The sequence below is a fragment of the Gossypium hirsutum genome, chromosome D11, assembly GCF_007990345.1.
Source record: "Gossypium hirsutum isolate 1008001.06 chromosome D11, Gossypium_hirsutum_v2.1, whole genome shotgun sequence".
In the NCBI taxonomy this organism is placed as follows: Eukaryota; Viridiplantae; Streptophyta; class Magnoliopsida; order Malvales; family Malvaceae; genus Gossypium; species Gossypium hirsutum.
This window is the reverse complement of record NC_053447.1, coordinates 31,947,144-31,970,251: the sequence shown is the minus strand read 5'-3', so window position 1 is coordinate 31,970,251 and position 23,108 is coordinate 31,947,144. Positions and strand designations below refer to the sequence as shown.

Sequence of the window (23,108 nt, the reverse complement as noted above, 5' to 3'; positions counted from 1 at the left end):
AACAGGAAGTGGATGCCTTGCATCGAAATGTCCAGGAATTGCACTCGGATGTGCAGGATATAGACTGGATTTTCTATTATAATAATCCTTTAGCCTCAGAAATTGCAGCTGTGGGTTTTCCTCATGAGTTCAAGGTGTTAAATAAGCTTTTCAATGGAAGAAGAGAACCATGGGCGTACCTGATGCAATACAACGATTATATAAACGTCTTAAAGGCTTTTGATACAATAAAGTGTAAGGCCTTCTTTACAATTTTGAGGGGAACTACAAAGCATTGGTATTTTTCTTTACCGCATAGATCTATTAAATGTTTTACACAGTTTTGGTAGATGTTCCTGGGAAGGTTCCATGCTCATAGAGCGAAAATGAGCACTCCGTTGGGTCTGATGTTAGTTAAGTAAAGAGAGTGAGAGTTTTTGCAGGAGTATATCAAGTGTTTTCATACAACTACTTGAACACGAAGAACTTGGAGGACTAGTGGACTATTGATGCCTTTATCATGGGGGTAATAAACAAGTATGTCCGATACTCTTTCACGGATAATAGGTCATAGAGTTTGGCAGACCTCTATGAGAGGGCCCATAAGTTTGCGGAAGCAAATGATGTGACAAGAAAAACTCGTGATATTCCACATAGCAAGGAAAGACAAGCCAAAGGGCGACAGAATTTTCTAAGTCAGCCAGGGCTTTTTTCCCAAAGCTTGAGCGTAAAAGGCAAGGGACAACACAATGGTGGCTGGGTAGTTCCTTACGAAGTTTTTAGAGGACCCAACGTGAATCTATAAGAAGGTATGTTCCTCACGGTTGATTTGAAACTTATACCTCACTAAATGCATCGCATGCCTACATACTGAGTCAGGTTACACACTTGGGAATTTTGGCGAACTCACCCCTATGCGACCTAACTAGGTAAGATCCAACTCTAGGGACATGCAATTTTAACAATGAAAGGGGCCACAAGACTAAGAAATTTTTTCCTCTGAAAGACGCTATTGAAGAAGCTATTAGAAATGGTAAGCTAAAACAATTTATGACACCAGATACTTTAACATCGGGGTTAGGATCATAGTGTGCGAATAGAGGAAAAAAACATGTCAGGGACACCATACATGTTATTGTAGGCACTGATAAGGACTAGGAAACTTTCAGCTCGAAGAGGAAGGCTTACCTTAGGAGAGTGATATCAGTTAATGATCCTAAGAGTTTGCTCTAACAGGAGAAGTGGAAAGTTGAGTTTGGCATAAAGGATGAAGAGGACATATATGATGATGAGGGAAATGACCTAATGGTTGTAGCAACGATGGTTGCGAGGTTCCAAGTCAAAAGAATTCTGGTGGATAATGGAAGTGCTATAGAAGTGCTGAGTTAAGAGGCATATTGCAAGATGGGATTGAAAGAGTAGCTAGTCTGTTGTATGGTTTCACGAATTAGCCGTTGGAGGGGAAGAGATGTATAATTTTTCCAGTTACTTTAGGAGACAGAGAACACATGACCACAAAATTCATGTAATTTTTTTATAGTGGACCACACAATGGCCTACAACGCTAATTTTTTTGCCCTTTTATATGAATGGCTAAAATGATGATCACCACATGCTGCATGAAGATAAAGTTTCTAATACGGAAAGGAGCGACAGTTTATGGTATCTTATTAGTATCTTGTCAGGTAGTGCCATATGTTATCCGTGAAACAGACTCGCGAGTAGTGTTCGCAAGGTGGAAGCTTACAACATCCAAGTACAGACAATCGAATGATGACATTATAGAGTTTAGACTCAAGAGTGGAATAAAGAATCCGTAAGACAGAAGTGGTGGAAGTAACGAAAACCTTGCAATTGTTTTATAATGACACGAGAAACTTGGTGAAGATTTTGTCAACATTGACAGATGAGGAGAAATAAGAGTTAACACGATGTTTAAGAAAAAACTCAGATATTTTTGCTTGGTCAACGACAGATATGCCTGGGGTGCATCCAAGAGTGATTGTTCATCATTTAAATGTGGATCCTGATGCCAAGTCAATTAAGAATAAAATAAGGTAATTCGCCGCACAGGTTATGAAAACCATAAGGCAAGAGATTGACAAATTATAGTCAACATGATTCATCAGAGAAGTGGCATACCCAGAATGGTTGTCGAATGTGGTAATGGTGAAAAAAGGCCAATAACAGGTGGAGAATGTGTTAACTTCACAAGTTTAAATAAATCGTGACTGCATTATATTTTTCCTATTACGTCTATTAACAGGTTAGGGGACACCTTGGTGAGCCATAAATTTATGAGCTTCATGGATGTGTTCTCAAGCTATAACTAGATCTCCATGGTGATGAAAGACCAGGATAAAACCGCTTTTATGAAGGAGGAGGGCCTTTTCTGTTATCGGGTCATGCCCTTTGGCCTGAAAAATGCAGGAGCAACCTACCGACGATTAGTGAATGGAATTTTCAAAGAGCAAATAGGTTGCAACATGAAGGATTACGTTAACAACATGTTGATAAAAAGTGATATTTTGAATTAGCATATCGAGGATATGATAGAAGTGTTTGCCATATTGTGTACTTATAAAATGAGGTTGAATTTAGAGAAGCGCGCTTTCAAGGTGAAGGCGAAGAAGTTTCTAGGGTTCATGATTTCCAAGAGAGGTGTAGAGGCAAACCTTGAACAGATTCATACTATTCTAGACATGTCTTCACTGAAAACGACCAAGGACATTTAGCATTTGACAAGAAGAATTCTGGCTCTAAATAGGTTTGTGTCAAAGATGACAGATAAGTGTCTACCTTTTTTCAAAGCGTTGAGGGCCCCTTTCAAATGGATGGAAGAGTGTCAATATGCTTTTGAGCAGCTTAAGTTGTATCTGACACGCCGTCACTTTTGATGTCACCTCAACTGGGAGAAACCCTTTCTATTTTACCTGGCCATTTTTGAGGAGACGGTAGCAGTAGTGTTAGTGAGAACGAAAGGGGCTCAATAGTTTCCGATGTATTATGTTGGCAAAGTCTTACAAAAAGGTGAAAAGAGGTACTCAAAAACTGAAAAGGTCATTTTCGCCTTGGTAGTAGCAGCTCGCAAGTTGCATCCTTATTTCCAAGCCAATCCCGTGAGGGTCATGACAGATCAACCAATACAGGATATCTTGTCAAGGGTAGACATTGATCTGACGTCAAATGTAGTAGTCATTTTGGTATATTCTCGCATTTAATGAACTTGTTTTCTAGGCATTTTAATATTAATTATTGCATTTTCAGTATTTAGTAGAGCTAATTGTTCTGTTGTAACACTACTGTATTACATCAATTGGTGTGCGCTTGTGATGCCTGCCAAAGGTTTGCACTTATACAATGATCTCCAATCGAGAGTTTCCAAATGATGTTCGGGCCTTGGCTTTTTGTGATGTGGGGAATCGACATCCCAGCACCATTTTTGATGGCGACGCCACAAAAGAAATTTATAGTTTCTTTGTTGATTACTTCACCAAGTGAGTAGAGGCAGAAGCCTTGGCAACAATAACTAAAAGGCAAATGGAATCTTTTGCATAGAAATCTATTATTTTTAGGTTTGATGTTCTATTTATAACAGACAACGAAACTCAATTCCAAGGAAATTTAAATATTTTTGTGCCGCCTTACTAATTTCCTTACTCAAAGCTCGGTGAAAATCCCTCAAACAAATTATCAAGTTAAAGCAATGAATAAGAAAATCTTGCTAGCTTTGAAAAAAAAGAGGTAGAAGAGGCTAAGGGTGCTTGGCTTGAAGAGTTGCCCAAAATTTTGTGGGCCCTTAGAACCACCCCTCACACAACAATATGAGAAACTTCATTTTTATTGGTATATGACTTGGACGCAGTAATACCTACTGAGATAGACCTGCGCTCCCATAGAACATCTCATTTCAATAATGAAACCAACTGGGAAGCTTTAAAGCTTAGTTTTGACCTTATTAAGGATGCTAAAGAAACAACTGAAGTAAAGAATGCTGCTCGAACTCAACAGGTCACTCGGGTACTACAACACGAAGGTAAAGAGCAAGCAATTCAAAGTCGACGACCTAGTTCTATGTGTTGGGAGATGTGCCCATATTATAGTAAATATGTAATTATTTTCTATGTATTTGAACGATGAATAAATAAATTTCACATTTCACTGTTATGTCTTTTGTATTTATATCTTTCATATTTTGCATGCATAGCGAAATTGTGACAAACAAATATTAGCTCATTGATTGTCTAAGTTCAAACTGATGATAAGTGGCATTGTAAGAACTTTTACATTACGAGCAAAACAACTTACTTCAGTACATAATCTAAACGAGTCTTTAATCCCGTAAAAAAATCAAAGTGAGTATTTGATTCAAATACTAAGAAGGATTGTTATGTTGTCTACAATTCCAATTGAGGATATGACTAGTCTTGGCTATCGAAGCTGTTGACTTTACGGGTAGAGACATAGATGTATTCATTAGTAGTATCATACATTGGACTGGACCCAAGATGAATTAATTCTAAATATGTTTGTGAATTAATTCACTTGTGACATTTATGGTATGATTTACCTAAATCCTAAGTTAGTCACTAACCATGTGTATGTAACTTATGTGGTTTGATATAAGTGGAGGCTTATGCTCTAAAGATGATCGAGCCGATAGCCAGTATGTTTGGTACATGACTTGTGTATGATATGACTTTACTAGCAACTGTGGAATTCATATCTCAATTAAAGAGTTAACGATATCATCTCATTGGCATTGCGTGGATTGATAAATATGGAACGTGGTCACGGGTTGCTTGTTCTCGAACAAGCAATTTATTATAGTCATTTGTTGACAGTGATCAGATTAATCACTAAGAAGACACAATGGTGACAATGAGATAAAATAATATTGTATTGAGTGAACGGATTTAACTCAAAAGAAACAAGGATATAATATGAGGGTAACCAACACATAACAAGGTCATTAGACAAAGAAATTGGATGAATTGCTTTCGTAAAAAGTATACAATAAGAAGTTTTCAATCATGGTACATCTTGTAGACTGACTCCATGATTAGGTAATTGTGAATTATTGGAATGATGCTTCTAGACATAATTGTAATTACTAGAGTCTAATTATATATGTCCGATTGGTGCCTCCACTAGCTCAACAAAAGTTCGATCGGACTGCTTTTGAATTAGAAGAAAATTTTACGACTTTGAAAATAATTTAATTGAGCCGATTTATTAATGTGAAATTAAATTAGGTGGTCGTAAGAATTGTTCAACAAGATAATTTGGTTAAAGAATTTTCTTGAAAAATTAATTTGGAAAATCTAAGTGATTTTTGGGAAAAATTAATTTTGATCAAGTAAAATTAAATTAATCTAATTAATTAAAATTAATATGATACTTTTGTAAATTAATTTTCAAGTCAGACAATTAGCCCAATAGGTAATTGAACTTGAAAATTAGACCTGAGAGCCCAAAACCAAGACTAAGACCCAAAAATTGGTCGAACAAGGTCTGGTATGTGAAGCTGGTCGACAGTCCAACCGGTGGTTGGACTAGACTGATTGGGCTATCACTGGCTCAGACCGAATCGACAAAAACTAAATCAGCTCGGGGTGTCAGTGGTTGCGACGGTGGCATTTTGGTGGCCGAAAAATGGTCGACGATAGTCATTCTTCGACTGTTGTGGGTTTAGGGGAAGGGTTTAAGGTTTATAGTTGAACTCTCTAAACTCTCCCTATACAAAGAGAGTCTTGGCTCATTATTTACACACATTTGAATTCAAGAGAAAGTTGTAAAGAGAAAATTCTATTAAGAAATTATTGTAGAAAATTTCTAAAGATATTTTTCTTATTTACAAATTGGCCTAAAAGTTTAAAGAAACTGTGAAATTACCCCACTGGTATTTTTTGTGAATTTTTTTTGATTCAACGCGAGCTCACACTCGGTTGACGTGAGCTTGAGGATAGCAGAGAAGATTACTCGGTCGAAGCATTCAACCTAGACGAATCGAAAAGGTACAATTTTGATTAAGCGGTTATTACTTTAGATATCACAACCAAGTTCTTGTTTTGAAAAAAAAAATTAGAACTCTGGTTTTTCCCTAAATTTATTTTTCGCTGTGTTTTCCAAACACGATTTTCCAACATTACGAAACACCGAAGCTAGTCTAGCGACATCCCAATGAGGAAAAATGGCTCCCAATTGGGAGGGACCATACAATATAGTAAAAAAGATAGGTTTTGGTGCTTATATGATTGCAAGAATGGACAACCCCGTCCTTCCTCACACTTGGAACGCACTCCACTTAAAGAAATATTACGTGTAAGTACTATTTGATCCTATTGAGCTTTTTTTCATTGAATATAATAATTTTGTTTTGTAAAAAATAATCACTGCCAACTTTCAAACTTTAAAGATTTTCAAAATCTTAGAGTTAACGATTTAAGATCGCTTCCCTATTTTGTAACCCGCTGATTTAAGCTCACAGCTAATCTACATAGCACGCAGATTTAATATAGTGTACTTTTTTTTATAGTCCGCTGATTTTAGATCATGACTAATCTACATAGCACGCTGATTTAAAAATCGTGCCCTTATTTTACAGTCCGCTGATTTAAGATCACGACAGATCTACATAGGACGAAGATTTAAGATTGTGTCCCTATTTTTCATCTCACTAATTTAAGATCACAATTGATCTACCTAGCACGTCGATTTAAGGCTACGGCCTAATGGTTCACGTGTATATTTGACATACTAGCTTATATTTCTCAATAACATATTTAACTACATTTATAGAATACAGTTTGCCAAAGGTATGATTCACGTATATCTTTGGCATATTATGCCTTCAACATGATAAACTTGAACACAATTCAACATTTTTAGAAATTTGGCAACTAATAGCTGAATAGTAATCTGCAATTCATTTTAAAATAAAAACAACCAAAATTTATTGAAACTAAAGCTCCAAATACAACCCAACCAATAAAATAAAAACATATTAATCATAAACAAAAATACAACTACTCCCCCATCTGCAGGTACAGTAGTGGTGGCAGTGTTCCCTCTTGGCTAGTCCCTTTAGTAGAAGCCACACTTGTCTTCACAGGCTCGCTGAAAAAGAAGAGTTTCCCATATTCTTTTCATTCTTTTAAAATCTCTTCCCATTTCTCTTTGGATGGAGAAACCACATCAAACCTGAGGTCAACGTTGGTGAGCTTGCACAGAGAGTCAAAGTTCACACACCAAACATCAAGAGTCCTGATAGCAACTTGAACATGCAACAAAATGTTTGCTTTTAGCTTGGGCAGGTAGTTCTCAAGATTTTTCTTGGTTTGTACTTGATACCTCTCCAAAGCTTCATGGCTCTCTTCCTCTAAATTCTCTATTTCAACATGATGCCTTTCTTCTGTTGCCTTTATTTGTTCCTTCCACACTGCCTTATCACCCTCCAATTGGTTAACATTCTCATTCATTTCTTTTTCTCTAGCTTCTATTTTTTCCCTCTAGCATCTGTTGGAAACGTGATGGGCCGAAAATTTACTTTTTATTACACACTCAATATATTACAATACGAAGATTACAAATATTTTCTCAATGACTAGATAGTCTAGCTGCTGCTAGATTTTAACTTACTCAAGGTTTGCTAACCTTCTCACTCTCACTCACGTTGCTTCTCTTATTTCTTTTTTCTTCACATTTTTCTTCTTTTACAACACAAGTTCAAGCCTCTATTTATAGGCTGATAAAGTGACAACAAATGTGGCTATTAATCCACTTAATTTCCAGCCACAAAACATCTCAATAATGGAGCACTTTGTATGGCTAAAATTTCAGCACTTTGCATGGCACAAAATTGCTCCACGTCTCATGCTTCTAGATTATGCTTGGAGTGGGTTTGATTTCTAACACTCCCCCTCAAACCCAACTTTCATACCGAGCTTCTCTTTGAATTTGTTGAATGTCTCCACTTTCAACGGCTTTGTGAAAATATCTGCCAGTTGATCTTCTGTCCTGCAATGGACCAACTCCACGTTTTTGTTTTTCACTTGCTCTCGGATAAAATGATACTTCGTATCGATGTGCTTGCTTCGGCTGTGCGACACCGGATTCTTGGCAAGTGATATAGCGGATTTGTTGTCAACGTAGATGGTAATTGGACCTTCATTTGAAACACCTATTTCTCCCAAAATATTCTTCAACCACATTGCTTGGCATGTACAAGTTGCTGCGGCCATATACTCTGCTTCACATGTTGAGAGAGCAATTGTTTGTTGCTTCTTTGACGACCATGAAAAAACTGCGGAACTGATGTGGAATGCATATCCGGAAGTGCTTTTCCGATCATCCAAGTCTCCCCCATAATCGCTATCTGAGTAGCCAACTAATTTTGAATCTTGTGAGTGGGTATAGAATAAACCATGGTTCATCGTACCTTTGATATATCTCAAAATTCTTTTTGCGGCAATTAAGTGGTCTTGCTTCGGCTTCTCCATGAATCTGCTCACCAATCCTACTGCATATGTAATATCTGGTCGTGTGATTGTCAAATACCTTAAACTTCAAACGAGACTTTTAAACAACGTCGGATTTATCGACTCCCTTGTCGAATCAACACTTAGCTTCATCCCTGGATCAGCTGGCGTGACTACTGGCTTGCAATCCTTCATTTTGAACTTGTTCAAAATCTGCTCCGCATACTTCTTTTGAGAGACAAAAATTCCATCTTGCATTTGTTTCACCTCAACTCCAAGAAAGTATGACATCTCACCGATATCTGTCATTTCAAATTCTTTAGTCATAGCTTTCTTGAAATCATCAGACATACCTGGATTGTTTCCGGTGAAGATCATGTCATCCACATATAGGCATACGATCATGATATCTCCATATCCATTCTTCTTTGTGTACAGGGTGTGCTCGTGCGGGCTTTTGATGAATCCATTTCTTCGGAAGTACTCGTCGATCCTTGTGTTCCATGCTCTTGGGGCTTGCTTCAATCCATACAAAGCTTTCTTCAATCGGTAGACTTTGTCCTCCTTTCCTTGTATGCTATATCCAGGTGGTTGTTCTATGTAGACTTCCTCCTCCAAGTAGCCATTCAGGAATGCAGACTTAACGTCCATCTGATAGATTTTCCATTTGTATTGTGCTGCGACCGCTATGAGAAGCCTAATTGTGTCTATTCTTGCGACTGGAGCAAATATTTCATCATAGTCCACTCCTTGTCTTTGCTTGTAGCCTTTGGCGACTAGTCTTGCCTTGTATTTCTCTACTTTTCCTTCTTTGTTGGTCTTCGTCTTGTACACCCACTTGACACCAATCGGGCTATGTCCTTCTGGCAGACTTGTTAGCTCCCACGTGTCATTCCTTCTTATTGCAGCAATCTCCTCGTCCATGGCCTTCTTCCATTTATTGTCTTCAATTGCTTCTTCGTATGTCACTGGATCACATTCTGTCATTAGACAGAATAGTGAATAATCGAACTGCGTCTCTACAGGTTCCGTAGAATTGTAGATGTCGTTGAGACTCCGTGTTCTTGTGGGTGCTTCATCTGAGCTGCTGCTTCCGCTGCTGTTGGTTTGTGACGAAGGGGCTGTTGTGCCAGGACTTTGATTATCGCCTTGTTCTTCTTGGTTGATGACATCATTGTCGTCTTCGTTGAAAAATAATCCTTCCACTTTCTTTTCTTCTTCACTCCATCTCCAGTAATCCGCTTCATCGAACTCGACATCTCTTGAGATAATCAATTTCTTAGTAAGAGGATTATAAAGTCTGTAGGCCTTACTTCTTTTGTCATAGCCTATAAAGGTACACTTCTCTCCTCTATCGTCAAGCTTTTTCCTCTGTTGCTCAGGAACGTGTGCATATGCAATGCATCCAAAAATTTTGAGGTGTCCAACTCTTGGCTTGTGACCGCTCCATGCTTCTTCTGGTGTCTTGTGTCTTACACTTTTTGTTGGACATTGATTCAACAGATAAACTGCGCATTCAACGGCTTCAGCCCAGAAAGTTCTCGGAAGGTGTTTACCTTTTATCATGCTTCTTGCCATATCCAGAATTGTCCGATTCTTCCTTTCTGCAACTCCGTTTTGTTGTGGAGTGCGTCTGGCTGTTAACTGATGAATGATTCCATGATCCTTGCAGAAACTTTCATAAAGCTTTGCAGTATACTCGCCTCCTCTATCGGATCTGAGTATCTTCAAATATCGACCACTCTGTTTTTCCACCATTGCTTTGAACTCTTTGAATTTTTCTAGGGCTTCCGATTTTGCTTTGGGAAAATAAACCCAACATTTTCTGCTATAATCATCAATAAAAGTTAGGTAATACCTGTTTCCACCGAGTGATTCAATGTCGTACGGACCAGATATGTCGGTGTGTACAATTTCCAATGGTCTTCTAGCTCTTCGAGATTTTCCTACTTCAAATTTCTGCCTATGCTGCTTTCCTTTGACACAGGCTTCACACAGTTGATCTGGATTATTAATACTTGGTAATCCATTCACCATATTTGTCTTCGACAACAGCTTCAAGCCAGAAAATCCGAGATGTCCGTACCTTAAGTGCCACAACCATGATTCATTCTTCAGATCCGTCTTCATGCATTTTATTTCTTCAGACTCGATGTCGAGGGTGAAAAGACGATTTCGCGTCATATCAACTCGAACAACTAATTCTCCACTTTTGTTCCTGATGGCGAGTGAGCGGTCTTTCATATGAACTTCATATCATTTTTCTAGGAGTTGACCAAGACTGATCAGGTTGCTCTTCAAAGCTGGTACGTAGTAAACGTCTGAGATGTACTTCTTCTCTCCATTCCTTTGTGTTATAACAACCTTGCCTTTTCCTTTGATTTCTGCATGTGAGTTGTCTCCAAAAGTTATTTGTCCATGAACTGTTTCATCTAATTCTGTGAATAGCTCCTTTCTTCCACACATGTGGTTGCTTGCACCGTTGTCGAGATACCACACACTTCTCTTGCGATCTTCATTTTCTCCGTAAGTGAGAAAGACATTTGATTCCACTTTTTCGTTGCCTTCTGCTGCGACTGCTACATGGTTTCTTTCATCCACTTTGTGTGTTGATCTGCACTCGTAACTGAAATGTCCATACTTGTTACAGTTGTAGCATTGTACCTGAGATTTATTTTCTTGAAATCTGCCTCGGCCACGACCTCTAGATCCACGTCCACGGTTGGATGTTTGATAATCTTTATTTTCTTGATATCTCCCATATGATTGATTTCCACGTCCTCGTGATCCTCTTCCTCCTCTGTTTCCACCACGGTAGCCTCCACGGTATCCTCTGCGGTTTCCTCTTCCTTGGCTAAAGTTATTACTTGTTTCTCCGTCGTCGACGGACAACTTGCTATGCAAGGCTTGATCAAGATTTTCACTATCTTCATTTAGCTTCATCTTTTGCTCATGGGCTTGCAGAGAACCCACAAGTTCTTCGAGCGACATCTTTGACAAATCTTTTGATTCTTCGATGGCAACGACTACGTACTCGAATTTGCGTGTGAGTGACCGTAGAATTTTCTCCATCACTCTTACCTCGTCAAGAGTTTCTCCATTTCGTTTCATTTTATTTACCACCGATTTTACACGATTGGCATAGTCATCGATATTCTCGGAGCTCTTCATTTTTAACATTTCAAATTCAGCTCTAAGTGACTGAAGGCATACCTTTTTAGCTTTTTCTACACCTTGAAATGATTTTTGCAAAATCTCCCATGCATTCTTCGCGTTCTTCACATCTGATATTTTCTCGAAGGTTGATTCATCCATACCTTGAAAGATACTATTCAAGGCCTTTTGATCCTTCTTTCGTGCTTCTCGTAACGCCTTCTTAGCGTCATTTGATAAAGCTGCTTCTGTAGCGGCATCTCCGGGCTCGATGTATCCTTTTTCAACGATCTCCCAACAATCTTGCGAACCGAGCAAAGCCTTCATTCGAATGCTCCAATTTCCATAATTTGTCTTCGTCAATTGTGGAACTTGTAGCTGAATTACGTCGCCCATATCGACTTGTTAGATGAACACCAAAGGTACTCCGAACTGGACACGAACCGGACACGAACCGAACTCCGAACCAAGCTCCGAACCGTAGCTCTGATGCCACTTGTTGGAAACGTGATGGGCCGAAAATTTACTTTTTATTACACACTCAATATATTACAATACGAAGATTACAAATATTTTCTCAATGACTAGATAGTCTAGCTGCTGCTAGATTTTAACTCACTCAAGGTTTGCTAACCTTCTCACTCTCACTCACGTTGCTTCTCTTATTTCTTTTTTCTTCACATTTTTCTTCTTTTACAACACAAGTTCAAGCCTCTATTTATAGGCTGATAAAGTGACAACAAATGTGGCTATTAATCCACTTAATTTCCAGCCACAAAACATCTCAATAATGGAGCACTTTGTATGGCTAAAATTTCAGCACTTTGCATGGCACAAAATTGCTCCACGTCTCATGCTTCTAGATTATGCTTGGAGTGGGTTTGATTTCTAACAGCATCCTAATCGGTGATAGTTTCTGTGAGCTTTTTGTTTTGGTGCTTAGTCTCTTTGTACAGTTCGTGGAGTCTACTAAGGGCTTGCTCGCTTAGGTCTGCTGCTTTATTGAACTATACTCACTTGGCCTCTTCTTTATTGCAAGCTTTCTTGAGGCCCCAACCGATGAGTTCATGTTCAGCTATCATTATCTCAAATGAACCCAATAATTCCTTTATTGAGGGTTTTCTAGCATGAGTTAAGGAGGAGGAGAGATATATGCATTCTTTCACCTCCTAGGGTAGATGTTCACCCCATTTTTTCCTAATCGCATAGGGACAAAAGGGGTACCTCCCTATACCAAGATGATTCCTCTAGGGGAAGAAAACATTTACCTTATCATCTGGAGAGGTCAATTGTAACGAACTTAGAGGGGAAGTACGTGACACATTACGAATTGTTACAAAGTTAGGCCCTATGGGGAGAGAGCTGCATATTGGGGCTATTGAGGTCATGGGGGCCGTAGGAGTGGAGCATACAACATCTCCCCTCGGCACTATAGGTTCCTTCCCTTTCCTATGGCGAACTAGATTCGTATTACTATTATCTTTTGTGCTTACAGATTTCTCCTCCATTTTTTGCCTTATACGACCACTGCCACCAACCTCTTGCCCTAGAGCACTAAGGTCTTTATTTCCTCGCAAATTCAGCATAAGCGAGTCTATATCCATAGTGTGTTTGAGCTCGCTTGATGAACTGGTTGATTTCCTTGAAGAAACAACGACGATGCATGCATCATCAATAATATTATCACTAGTATCATTATGCATCGCGTGAGAGCTTATCAACCCTTTCTAATAACTTTTAAATGAGAAGGACCAATTGCGAGGACACAACTTATAGAAAGAATAGAAAAAAATTTAGGCTGTTTCTTTTTCCCTAATAAATTAAACCCAGGTCATCGGAGGCCTCGTGCGGCCAAACGATTAGTGGGTAGGACGCTGTCAGGGTCAACACCCTCCTTAACGTCAACTGCTCGGTAGCCATTAGGGATTCACAGAGACAATAATGGAAGATATTCCTAATAGTAAAAAGGCTTTTCAATCTTAAGACATGGCCCCTATGCAGCCTTTGTATTGATCAATGACGAGTACAGACTTGAAGGGTTGGCGTTAGAGGCAAACAACTTTGCTAGGTAATGACCACTTAATCGAGAACTCAAAATCACCTATAAATTTCTTCCTGACTCTAATATATTTATAGCGATTGAGGCGAAGGTTAAACACCTAGTTACGAATGATTGGTTCATGCCCTTCTCGAACACTAAAATACACCATTCCCACCATGAGCCCCTAATTGCAAACCTTCAATTGATAGATATGCTAAAAGATACTGAGTAGATGTGGCTCCTCTCATAGGCAACAATCAATAAAAATACACTTAGAGTCCACCACGAGAAGTCGGCAAGATGTCTTGGAACAATTCCATACTTCTCTAAAATAATATAGAAGAATAGGTGGAGGGGGAGATGAAACCCAGCTTCAAGCAGATAGAGAGGAGTAAGAAACCCTCTTCGGTGTCACTCAATCATTTTTCTCCTCCGACAATGTCGAAATCAAATGAAGTTTGGTAAACGGATTCCCGAATCGCTAGATGCCAAACCATATCCTACTCTTTGGTCATATACCGATATGTGATGGCTTCTACAATAGTGCTAGCATCATGAGGCCTTTGCAAGACACCACCTCTAACATCTGAGTCGACCCTACGCCCTTGTTAGCCACAACCAATATGACCATAGCCCCTTCCACCAAAACCCATTCTAACCCTAACTATGTTTCACAATCATCCTAAAATAAGGAAAGAATAGAAGAAGAATGAATGATTTACCTCTTGACCAATGATGATTTTAAAAGCAAACCAATAGAAGAGTTAACCAAATGCAAGCAAAGTAAGAAAATAGGGTTTCAAAAAATTTAAAAAGAATAAAAAATTTGGGGGAAAATTAATCTTTTACGTGACGATTCCTCTCCTTTAAACTGTTAGATTGACAGAAATGTATCCTATAAGTTTCAAAATCAAAATTTTCATCCAGACCCACCATTACACATTCAACACGTTTGAGCTTCTCAGAAGGGTCACTTTATAACCCTTCTTCGACTAGTCGGGGGGACAGATTGTTACCACTACGTGTCTTGAAACCTGGTTCAACTAGCAACCCGACTACCCGAGCATGGCGACCCAACTTGGAAACCCAAACTGCTCACCATTCCCTGTCCGCTTGATGGCCACGGCTCACCACTCTTTCACAACTCGCCAATTCACTAGGTAGTTGATCCGCAGTTTGCCATTGCCATGTTTGCTGGTTGGTCAGTTCGCCATTCTCCAGCTTTACCTCTCAACTCACTGTTCCCCAGCTCGCTTACTCACGAGAAGGCCTTTTTAGATCTACCTCTGAGGTTATGTGTCAGACCTAGAGGGGTAATGTGTTGTTGTGCATGGCACCTAATTATCCCCTAGCACGTCCTATTAGAGAACTGTGCCTTATAAATATGAAGATAGCTTCCATGAAAAGGGGACCGGAGAGAAAGCTTTCAACAAAAAGCTGAAAAAGAAAGAAAATTAAGTGGTTTGAGCACATTTTTCTTTGCATTATTTCATTTCTACTTTTTTTTATTTACTCGAGTATTTTTTTAGTTTTTTTAACATTAATCTCATTATAAGTTCTTATAATATCTGTCTTTTTTGATACAATGCCTAAAACTACCCATAGCCCCTCCCCAACCCTTAAATAGGAGGATAATACGCTTCAACGCACTTAAACCCACGACCTCTTGCACTTGTAATAATGCCAATACCAATCGAGCTAATACTCAATCAACAATTTTTTAGTTTCTTTAAGTAATCATTATTTAGAGTAGTAATGCAAAACACTCAAAAGCATATTAAAATTTCTAACTTATACCAATACCAAAATTTTTAATATAAATAGTAATTTTTTTTATAATATTAGATATTTATGTATGCGCTCGAAGTGCACGAAAGATTTTCCAGTATCTAAAACAGGAAAATTCATAGTTATCCATATTCCAAACATCAAAAGTCATTTATAATAATTACTAATAATTATTAATATTCTTTTTACAAATTTACACTTATCTATATAAATTTGGATAAATAGTTGCCAATAAACTTACACGTTCTCTTATCTAGATTCAATTCAAAAGTGCATTTTTATTAATTTTTTTATTTTTTTGTAAAATTTTCCTTTTTAAATTTTTAAATAATTATTAATACTTTTTTTCTATAATTTCTATAAAAATTTATAGTGAATCTGTACACATTCCAAATATGCGTTTTTATTAATTTATATATATTTTGAAAGTTTTCATATTTGAATTTTTATATTTTTTAATTGTTAATAATTTTTAAAGATTTTTTTTAGTTTTCCCTTGTTTAGAATCTAAACCAAAAAAACCATTAAAAGTCATATTGGATATTGGCAATTTTTGTTGATAAAAGAAGTCAATTGATTTGATTTTTTTAATAAATGTGATGCACTTTTTATTTAATAGAGATTTTTCAATTTTTTTATTGAGCTAAGCTAAAATTAAATATAAAAAATTCAGGTAGAAATCCAACTGCGGCGTTAACGACTCCAGTACCTTTTAACTTACAATTTATTATACACCAAGGATTTAGAAGACGGTGTGGAAAGAAACAAATGATAATTTATGATACTCTAATTAAGCAATAAGAACAACCACAACAAAACTTGGAGATTTCTGGATTCACGCAGCACGCCACCAAACTCACCAACAAATTTTGGTAAATTCAGCAGCTGCACCTACACCATCATATTCAGCCAAAAAGATGCTAACCCTTGAACATTTTAGCCAAAAAGCAATACTAAAAAGAATGAAATGATACATGCACCAAAGTTCGGAGATAACAACCACAATGCCGCAAACCTCGAAAACAGTTCACTCCTTTTTTGATTTGGAAAGTGCTCTCTTCCTCTGCCCGAGCATATAATGGTACAAGTGAGGACTACCTGCAACAATATCAAGCCCTTCGAATAAGCATGAATGAGGCAAGTAATCAATCAAGCCGAGATGATGTGTTAAAATGAGGAATTGCTTAGTTCATACCTGGGACATAGATTCCAAGGGCAAGAATTGCAGCATAGAAGTAATCAAAGGAGAAATTCCCCTTGTTTGGCATTCTAAAGCAATACTTCTCAGAAGCCTGTAGACACACCAGTTTTATGCAATGAACATACAATAATCATGTGCTTTTTAGTCTTATACCGGTTCTATTAGAATTAAATGCTAAACGGCGCAACATGAATTGACCATCAACAGGGAAACTCCACTTGATACATCTATAACTTTTGGATTGAATTAAATGATTGGGTGAAATTACCTTGATATATGGCAAGGCAAAGTAGATCAGACCAACTTCACTGCTGATGCCAGTTGGATACAAAACCAAGAATGTGCTATACCTGCTCGGAGAAAACGAATATTAGCAAAATGAACACCAAGGATTCGGTGACTTTGTTCAGGGTTTAACAAGAATAGAAGACATGCGTTATTTACCTAAGCCACAAATGCCATGAAGGTGCAAAACCAAAGGCCTCCTTCATGCCAAAGAATGAATAGCGAATAATCTGCAATTACAGGGAATTTATGTAAAATTAAAATCAGGATTACATCAGCGTCTATAAAAGAAATGCCCTTCGGCAGGAGGAACTCTTGGAGGACATATACCAGCATTTTTCAAAATTTATGTACAGAGCAACATTAGCTCTGAGCAAAGGATCGCATAACAGTAGAAAAACAATAAGAACAGGCCTAAATACTAAGTTCTAAACTATGTTACCGGACTCGAACTGTATTGGATAAAGGCATATTCCATGTATTTGAAAGGTTTCTGAATGGTCACAGGTATATGTGTCCGATAAGGGTACTTAAAAAGGAAAATGATAGAGTAAGACTTTTAAACACAAGAAGGGCACAAACACAAATGCCTAAGAATCGAACTATATTTGTATTTCTTGTTTCAGCAAAAGTAAAATCATGAATTAAGAATCAAGTTCCTGATCCCAGTTAGAAATAGCAGTCTCAAGTAATCAACTTTACCAAACAATATGCTCCAAACAATGATAATAAAAGAAGATTACATGTGGTAAAATTTTTTTTCCATATTATTATACTTTGCGTAATAAAATTAAGATCCCAAACCTAAAAAAAGCATGATCATTATCAACTAATGTATAATAACATCTTCATCGGTTTCAGGCCTAGATCATCAACGTATGGGCCTTTGCATTGATCAACTATCAAGAACGGATATCAGACAATGGATACAGCAATGGCAAGAAGAAAGAAAAAACATAAGATCAGCAAACGAGCAGGTCTATGTTTTAGGGGCTATAACAATATGGGAATTATGGAAGCATAGAAACGAGATCTGTTTTAATGGGAAAGCCCCCTAATCCATATGGTGTAGTAGTACGCATTGCTAAGACTTGCTCTGAGGTCTCCCTGGCATTCCAGCAGATCAAGATCATTAAAGGAAATATGATGACTCATAGGAAGCCGGAGCCTCTCCTATCCTACATGTCTGAGATGCCATTTTAGGATTACTCATGAAGTGGGACCACAAAAAAATGGCTCGTGAAGCTGTTAAACTGGAGAAACACGCCGCGGTCACCCACACATAAAATTAACTGGCCGTGATCTTGTGTTTTTAAGCTTTTGAGATGTACCATAAAAAAGTCCATATCATCACTAATTACAATTCCTAATTTTAACCACAATTTTCTTTTTGGGGGAGGGGGGGGAAACAGAATTAAGTTAAATTTACCTCTGTAATGGCCCAACTGATGACCAAAGAAGTAACAAGAATGTGAGTTCGAATCTGCGAATCACGATCATCATTTCAATTTTAACTAAAACTAAGAGAAAAAGAGAAAAGAAGAAGTATAGAACTATAGATTGTAACTTTTTTTGTTACCTCAGGAAAACTCCATAAAATTCCCCAAGTTAAATACAATCTTGATCCTATCTGCGGCAGAGTTGATGACACCGGTGACCTAACCAGACCTGCAAAAATTAACAAAATGAATTTCAAAATTCAAAACATTTAAAAAAAATAAAATTAGTGAATTATCTAAAAAATATCGTAAATTTGAAATGAAGAAGAAGAGGGCACTCCGCAATCACCTATTAAGCCATGAAGAATCTGTCAAGTAAAAGAGAAACAAATTTAATTAAATTTAACACAATGGGAAAGAAAATTTCAAATTACAGCAAATTTAAGACAGATTGGAGTGAGCAGAAGAAGAAAACCTCCATAACGGCAGCGGATTGAGCTAGAAGGAGAGGCTTTTCGACAGCATTATAGACATGTTCATGACCTGATTCTTTCAAAGCCTTTAACGCTAAAAACAGAACCTGAAACCTGCAAAGAAGAACAAAGGAGTTACACAACTAGACGTTCAAAATCGGAAGATTATGAAAAAGAAAGTAGATCTGAGATGAGCGAGCTTGCCAGCCGATGAAGACGAGCCAATTATAGATGGAAAGGTAGAGCCGCCTGAGAACAGTCAAAGCCGACGCCATGGGAACCCAAAAGTAAAGGAAACGAAGATTATATTTGATTTGTGGGGAAAAAGGCTAGCTAGAGAGTAGAATAAATGAACAAGTTTATATGGAGTAATGGGAGGGACTGGGATGATGGGAAGCAAGCTGAAATCTCTATGACCTAGAGAGAGAAAATGGAGATGAACTGGGTTGTTTCAGAATGGGGCAATTGACCCAAAATAATGTCAACTTTCCATACAAATAATAATTATCATCAAGAGAATAGAAGTATTGAAACAATAACCATTTTAAGGAAAATTTATAGTATTAGTTGATATAAAACGCATAAATTGCAAATCTTTAGATTTTAATTTTAATCCAAATTAAATTGGTTAGGTAAAATTTTGCTATTAGCCTAATACTATATATAAGTTACGGGTTTAGTCCATATTTCCAATTTGATCATTTTTAGTTTCTATATCTTTTAAATTTTGTAATTTCAATCCTAACTCAAATGGTTATTGTTAAACCCATAATTAAAAATGACGATTTTTTGTGAATATTATGTGAAAATCGCAAGTTGGCATGGCATTACACATACGATGATATCATGTTTGTCACCTAAGATTTCAAAAATAACAAATTTTAACTTAGCGAGCATGTGTTCACGAAATATAAGATTACCTTTGGAAATAGGATTATCAGAATGTAGGATTACTCAACAGTATCAACATTACTCTCTTTGGTTCATTTGATTAGAATGCAAAATTTTATTATTTAATTGACATAATGTAAAATTAACAAAAATTAAATTTTACTAAATTGTTCTTATTATAGACTTTGTTTTTTTTACCAAATTCAATTTCACATTAATTGAAGATATTGATATGAAATTTTCATAAATTTCTTTCATTAGACTCTAAAACTTTGTATGATCACTTTTGTTTCAAAAACTTAAATCTTATTATGCGAATACACAAACTCAATTTCTTTTATTTTATTATTACATATAATTTTATTTTAATTTAGGTAAATTTTAAATTTGGTTAATATAATGTTTGTATCAAATATGATATTGATAATTTTGTCTACTTTCTTAATGTATTTAAGTTAATATTATATTATATTAATTTTGAATATATTTACATAATATATAAAAATATTATAAAAAGAAGGGATAAAATTTATTGAAATTATAAAAGAGATTACCCCATATTTTGTAATCTTAGCACTATTAGGAATGTAAGATTACTACCTCGAAGTAATTTTTGTAAATAAATATAAGAATGATATGTCAAAAATGTAATGTTACTCTCAAGAATGTAAGATAACTTGAATTAAATTCCCGTAAATGAATTTGATTGATAACCACTTCTTGATTCAGAGTGTCATTTTAAATTTCAAAAATAGAAAAATTAAAATTAATCAAATTGAAATATAGACTAAATATGCTGTTTATACATGATACATTGACTAATGATAATATTTAATATTTAAATTTGTAATATATATTTATTCGAATCTAATTAACTAATTATATAAGTGATTCGATTTTATTAATAAAATAAAAATTTTACAAAACAATAGAAAAATAATAAGAGAGGTTTGAGGAATATTTTCCTGAAAGGAGGAAACTTAAAATATTTTAAGCCCGTTGGTCCATTTTGAAATTCCCCGAATTCGCATTGGTCATTTAAGAAATGCAGTTGGAAGATTGGTGAGCTACTCAACTGCCAGCTTCCAATCCACCTGGAAATTTGCACCTATTAATATTACCAGAGACATTCATATTCATTTAATAATAGTCTCTAGAATAGTTCCCCTCTCTTGCAAGATTTGATTAAATTTTGGCTATTTTACCGATTTGACCCCTAAAAAATAATATTTATAGAAATGACCCTAGTTCAAAAACATTCACTAAAATAATCTGAAATAAACAGTAAAATTGGGTTATGAGAATTAGATGGCTGGCACCACTATTTTTTATTAAAAAAAATAAGTTTTAGGGTTTTGGATACTAGATGACTGGCGCCCATTTATTTTTTTCAAAAAAAAATTTTGGGGTGCTATCACATTTATGATCCGCACAAATAAGTTTTTTTAGGGGTGTAGTGCCAGCCAACAAATGGCCAAAATCACCCAACAAAAAAGATTGGGAATATTTCAACATAACCCCTCCTTGTTTTCCATTATTTCCCAAGTTTAATTACATACTTTATATTTTAAAACAATATTGAACTACTTATCATGTTTTTTAATTATTATTGCATCACTCACATTATTATTAAATTTAAAACTTAATTTAAAATATATTGAACTACATATTTTATAAATATATTACTCGTTATTTTTAAAATAAAAAAACAATAATTTAGCAATATTTATTTGATTTATTATAAAAGATGAAAATTATTAATGCAGATTCTAATTTTATCAAAACAACATATAATTTAATTGTGCATATTAAATTTAAATTAATTTTAAATTAACTACTTTTGATTTGAAAATTAACTAGTTTAGTATCAATTACTGTCCTTTTGATACTGTATTTAGCATTTTAATATATTTTCACAATTATAAAATTCAATATTAAAATTAATAAATAGTTTTAAAATACTTTCGTTTGAAGTTCTTAAATAATATATTAAAATAAGATAACTTTAATAACTTTTTATCAAAACCACCTCCAAAAAATTATGATTACATTTAAAAATAAATATAATTTTTTAGGCTTAATTTATTATTTATACTTGAGTTTAACAACAATCAAGTTATATTTAACAAAATAAAAACAAAATTTTTTTAAAAAAATGAAAATTCAAATATGATGGGAAAATTCAATCATGAAAATTTTAAATTTTATAAAATATGTAGTTGAATATATTTTAAATTAATTTTTAAATCTAATAATAATGTGACTGATGCAATAATAATTAAAAAACATGATAAGTAGTTCAATATTGTTTTAAAATATAAAGTATGTAATTAAACTTGGAAAATAAAAAAGATGAAAAAATAAGGAGGGGTTATGTTGCAATATTCCTAACCTTTTTTGTTGAGTGATTTTGGCCATTTGTTGGCCGGAACCACACCCCAATTTTTTTTTAATCAAATAAAGGGGCGTCGGCCATCTAGTGCCTAAAATCTCAAAAAATTATTTTTAATAGAAAAAATAGTGGTGCCGGGCATCTATTTTCCATAACTCAAATTTACTGTTCATTTCAAGTCATTTGAGTGAATGTTTCTGAACTAGAGTCATTTTTATAAATATTAATTTTTTTTAGATTAGATGAGTAAAATAGCCTTAAATTTTCATTAAATTCCACCAACGTTAGGTTGTTACATATGATTTTATAGGCATTTTTAATTTAAAGTAGCAGATAATTTCTTTTGCAAATGATGCTATTTCAATGGCAGTAACCTACCAACTCTCTAACCCACCCACCGTACCTTCTTTGTCAAATTTTATTATTTTTATTTTTATGTAAGCATTTAATTTGATTGTTTTTAGTTTTCATCCTTGCATTAATTAAGCTAAAATATTCATTAAAAACAGGTTGGGACTAAATCGGATACTCAAAGATTTTTTTAGAAAACACTAAAAATTTTTAAAGCTGCAGGGGTCACACGGTCGTGTGGCTAGGCCGTGTGACTCGCACAGCCAAGAGACACACCCGTGTTTTAGACCGTGTGGACATTTGAAATAGGGACACACGGCCGTGTCCCAGCCCATGTCCGTGCCTATGTAACTCCCTGACTTGGGCCACATGGCCAAGCCACACACCCGTGTGCTAGGCCGTGTGAGCATTCTGACTTGCGCAATTTAAAAGATGGTCGTGTGTCACACACGGTTGAGTTACACACCCGTGTCTCAGCTTGTGGGGACGAAAATAGACCAATTTCTAAGCCACATTTCTCACCCAATTTGACATCAACCTAACCCAACATTTTTGCACATCAACAAGCCATAACAAGACATTCAAAACAAGCCAAAATCAAGTCTTAAACATGAAATATCACCACATACAACCAA

At 35.8% G+C, this 23,108-nt stretch overlaps 2 protein-coding genes across 2 annotated transcripts; both read right to left on the bottom strand.

The window, feature by feature from the left end:
• Positions 1-10,715: 10,715 nt before the first annotated feature.
• LOC121223176 (uncharacterized) lies at positions 10,716-12,216 on the bottom strand. The gene is made up of 2 exons (XM_041104274.1): positions 11,576-12,216; positions 10,716-11,059 (listed from the first exon to the last, which is right to left on the bottom strand). Exons 1-2 carry the CDS (start codon positions 12,006-12,008, stop codon positions 10,716-10,718), a joined length of 777 nt encoding a protein of 258 aa, XP_040960208.1. The 5' UTR covers positions 12,009-12,216.
• A 3,931-nt stretch (positions 12,217-16,147) lies between these two features.
• On the bottom strand, positions 16,148-19,346 carry LOC121202797 (very-long-chain (3R)-3-hydroxyacyl-CoA dehydratase PASTICCINO 2). Its single transcript, XM_016841962.2, has 9 exons — positions 19,044-19,346; positions 18,842-18,953; positions 18,716-18,734; positions 18,507-18,595; positions 18,357-18,410; positions 17,087-17,157; positions 16,911-16,992; positions 16,637-16,733; positions 16,148-16,539 (listed from the first exon to the last, which is right to left on the bottom strand). Exons 1-9 carry the CDS (start codon positions 19,112-19,114, stop codon positions 16,469-16,471), a joined length of 666 nt encoding a protein of 221 aa, XP_016697451.1. The 5' UTR covers positions 19,115-19,346; the 3' UTR covers positions 16,148-16,468.
• Between the last annotated feature and the right edge of the window lie 3,762 nt (positions 19,347-23,108).